At 36.2% G+C, this 4078-nt stretch overlaps 1 protein-coding gene across 1 annotated transcript; it reads left to right on the forward strand.

Annotated features, from left to right (window-relative positions):
* The first annotated feature begins 292 nt into the window (after positions 1-292).
* Positions 293-1996, forward strand: LOC136203307 (heavy metal-associated isoprenylated plant protein 35). Its single transcript, XM_065994428.1, has 3 exons — positions 293-759; positions 864-939; positions 1156-1996. Exons 1-3 carry the CDS (start codon positions 562-564, stop codon positions 1284-1286), a joined length of 405 nt encoding a protein of 134 aa, XP_065850500.1. The 5' UTR covers positions 293-561; the 3' UTR covers positions 1287-1996.
* The last annotated feature ends 2082 nt before the right edge of the window (positions 1997-4078 follow it).

Here is a 4078-nt window from a genome sequence, read left to right on the forward strand (position 1 = left end):
AAACTACATTCTTTAATATTATTTTCCTTCTTATTTGACTAATGGGGCGGGAAGATGTTTATGTATATATATATATGGTGCTTCTATAATTATTTTGTTTTTTATAAATAAAGTTTATTTTGTTTTTTTATCATTGGACGATGGTGGACTTTAATAAAATAAATTCATCAAATGATATTAAAAACAAAGTACGATTTACTTTTCAATATATATATATATATATATATATATATATATATATATATATATATATATGAATATGAGGCATGAGATGTAGAATTAGTCTATAGTAAGGATGTTAAATGTTCCTAAGTAGTTCCAGTTAAGGGACGGTGATCTTCTGATAAATATATAAATAAACTTGTCTTTTTGTGTTACTTAACCTCCTCATCTATGTCCACACTCCACTCACTCTCACTCTCACTCTCACATATATGAATACCTGCTCTCTCTCTCTCTGCCTTTCAGTTTCCCCCTTTTCCTTTTCCATATATATAATACATTGTGATTATTTGGCTATTCTTCTGATCTGATCTGCTGGGAATTAAGAGTGTAATAAAAATGGGCAGGCTTGGGAAAATATTAGAGTATCTTTGTGTTTCTTCATCATGTTTGTGCATTAATAACTTGGAAAATGAAGAAAAAGAAGAGTTTCTCATAAAACCATTAATAGGAGGAAGCGATAAAAGCCAGCAGCTTCTCAGATTGAAAGATGTCGTTTCTACTAATCAAACTTTGGCGTTTCACTTGAAACCCAAGGTACTTCTCCCTTTTTTCCTCAATAATTCTTCTTCTATATATATAAACTAAGAAAATAAATCTTTATTGAATCACTTTTGTTAAAAAGAACATGAATAATGCAGATGGTGGTGCTAAAGGTATCTATACACTGTATTGGGTGTGCAAGGAAGGTTGAGAAACATGTTTCAAAGTTGGAAGGTAAATCAAATTATTGGCTTCTTTACTTTAAATTTTCCCCGTTAATCCCTCTTGAATTTGATTTTTTAATTTACAAAAAGCTGCAAGTTAATTAAGAAAAATAAAAAATAAATCATGGGTTGTCTGTTTTCCTGGCATTGTTGTTGGAAAATAATTTCATAAGAAAAGCATATATTAATATTTAATTTTGATGAATCCGAAAAAAAAACAAAACAGGAGTAACTTCATACAAGGTAGACCTGGAAAGCAAGACGGTGGTTGTGATTGGAGACATAATTCCTTTACAAGTATTAGAGAGTGTTTCCAAGCTTAAATATGCTCAACTTTGGAATTCTTCTTCTTTCTGATAATAATATAAATAATAATTAGGGTTAATTCAAAAAAAATCTATGGGGTTACACTAGTTTGTAGATGATTTTTTGTGGGTTTTTTCGTTAAAACGAAAATTGTGCTTTCGCTCATTTACAATAACAAATTTGGATTGATGACCTCAAAATAGAAAAATCCAATAATCAAAATTTTTTACTACCATATTTATAAAACCATTTTTTTTTCAAAATCATTATAAATTTTCTATCTTCTCACAAAACAATATTTAAATGATTTCAAAACTAAAAATTCAAAAATTAAAGGTGTTTAGAATATCAATAAATTCTTGGAATTTACTATTTTGAAGTCATCAACAGTCAAATTGGCAGTATCAATCCAAAAGTTCTTAATTTTACAAATCGCGAAAGCAGAATCCCTATTTTAATAAATAAAAAAAAACCACAAATCATCATCTGCAAATTAATGTAATTTCAGTGATTTTTCTTAATTAACCCTAATGATAATTGCTTTTCAACTCATCATTTTATGTATAATGCTGCATATGCTCATGTTTTCCATAATCTCTTGTCCCCATTATGATTATGATTATGTTAATGTTAATTTTATTATATTTTCTTATTTCCTGCTGTATTTGTCTGGATGTGCCACTGGCATCAAGCTAGGTGAAGTGATTTGTCGTGGAAAGCATATATGTATTAATTCTCAAACAAAATTAATAAAAGCCATCTTCTCACACATTTTAAATACATTTTACTCAGCAATTATTTTATAATTTGCATCACTTCAATTACAATTTATAAAATCAAATTAATATTTTAATATAAAATATTTATTATTAACAAAATAAAAATTAAACGCTTGGCGGCGGCGGGCCATGAAGGGACGTTAGGCGTTACTACCCTTCCTATTTCCCCTAGTTTCATCTCTCATCTTCTCTTAGAAGATAGGATTGGGGTTAGCTTCCCTAGGCTAATTCCTGGGTAGTTTGTTGTTATTCGTTTTTCTTTTCCTTTTCTACCAAAAAAAAAAACAAAATAAAAATTAAAAATACAGGCGCATTGAAATTCTCTCTTTTCTTTCTAATTAGCAAGAGTAAATTACAATCACAGTACCTGAATTTTATCTACTTTCACACTTTGATACTTAGATTTCATTTTGTTACAAAAAAATGCACGAACTTAAGATAATGATAACATCCAGATATTATCAAGGGACCAATTTGTAAAGGTCCATAGGACTAAGGGACCAAAGAAGCAATTAACCAAACGGCTACGGTCAAGGGATACGCCAGAAAGATGGCGTACGAGGCAAGTTGTACGCCACGACGGATCCATAGGTTCTTCGATGCGCCTCAGACGGTCAAATATCATAAAAAGGCTCGTGATCGCCATGTCTCGGGAGACCCGCCATCAGGCATCGATACGTCCACAGAATGTCAGCGTCGTCTTCCTATGAGGAAACCGACATCATTAAAGGCAAGTAATAACCCTTTAATGAGCTAACGGCCACACTTGAATGAACTCAATAACCGCCATGAATGAGGCATTAATGTGGACTTTCTAGTTACCAAATCGAGAGTTACAGCTAACCCACTATAACCAGTCTTGCATCCCAAGCTATTGAGATACACATTCCAATACCCTACTTTGTGCTTTTATTTTATCATCAAATACCCTTTACTGACTTTAGCATCGAAGTCCCCCCGACCGAACCTAACAGCGCCCCCTATAAGAGGAGCTCCGACGAGAATTCAACCGGGTAATATCAATTAGTGCGGTGAACGTGGAAGCTCTAATCACAAAAGAGCTCACACCACGAACATAAGATGGCAAACGAAGGGCAGAATCCTTCATCTAAAATAACAACACCCCCCGCTTACTGTGATGTCAGTAAGTAATGCCCCAGCAATCCCTGTTAACCAAAAAAATGACCTACCTTCTCTTGTTCACGATGAACATGAAATGTCGCCGAACACCTACACTAATCTTGTCCTAGAACTGGTGACGAACAACTATGGCACGGCAGCTGCGGATCGATTGAGACCATACTTTGCTAACCCACTCGTGGGGGGGGGGGGGGGACCAACAACGGGAATTGTGCCACCCATTCGCCGTCCTCTGCCAAGGCCAAGAATCTCAAATTGGAAAAGCGCCATTGTAAGACCGCGAGCAAGGAACGAATCATCAGTCTTATTCCAGGATCTTGTAGATGCAGTCATCACCAGCACAGAGCTGGGAAGTAACCTGCCCCTAAATAGAAGATTGTTCGAAGATCCGCCTGAAGGGAGCCAAAGGAACAATCAAGTACCACCAAGAAATATGCAGAATCCAGGAATCATAATTGGTGGACAACAACCACCGCCTGCGGTAGCGGCAGGACAAGAACAGCCTCTAGGAGCAGCGACTGATCAAGGTCACTAAGGAGGTTGGCTTACAAATCCCAGACGCAGAAGGAGATCCCGAGGTAGAAGGCGATCCTGTTCCTCTAGTAGAAGGCGATCTCGTTCTCATAATAGAAGGGCTCCGCCCCCACCTGGAAGGCATGGTAGAGGTGGCGGACGTTCCCCATCGGACCCATCATCAAGCTCTTCTGGATCTCGGTGTAGCAGATCAGATAGTAGAAATCGTCCAAGGATAGACCGTGATTATATCGCAAGAGAATTCTGAGCCGCCTTCCAACGGCAGAACAAAGAGAATGCAAGGAACAATCCACACGCCAATAGAGAATCACCATTCTCGAGGCGTATCCTAGAATTCACACTAGATAGACGATTCAAAATCCCAAATTTTCCCAGCTATATGGGGGAAGA

This window comes from Euphorbia lathyris, chromosome 8 (genome assembly GCF_963576675.1).
Source record: "Euphorbia lathyris chromosome 8, ddEupLath1.1, whole genome shotgun sequence".
Lineage (NCBI taxonomy): Eukaryota > Viridiplantae > Streptophyta > Magnoliopsida > Malpighiales > Euphorbiaceae > Euphorbia > Euphorbia lathyris.

Coding starts and splice junctions, on each gene's coding strand:
- LOC136203307 (XM_065994428.1), top strand. CDS start 562: ATGGGCAGGCTTGGGAAAATATTAGAGTATCTTTGTGTTTCTTCATCA. Junction 760..863: donor CGTTTCACTTGAAACCCAAG/GTACTTCTCCCT, acceptor TGAATAATGCAG/ATGGTGGTGCTAAAGGTATC. Junction 940..1,155: donor ACATGTTTCAAAGTTGGAAG/GTAAATCAAATT, acceptor AAAACAAAACAG/GAGTAACTTCATACAAGGTA.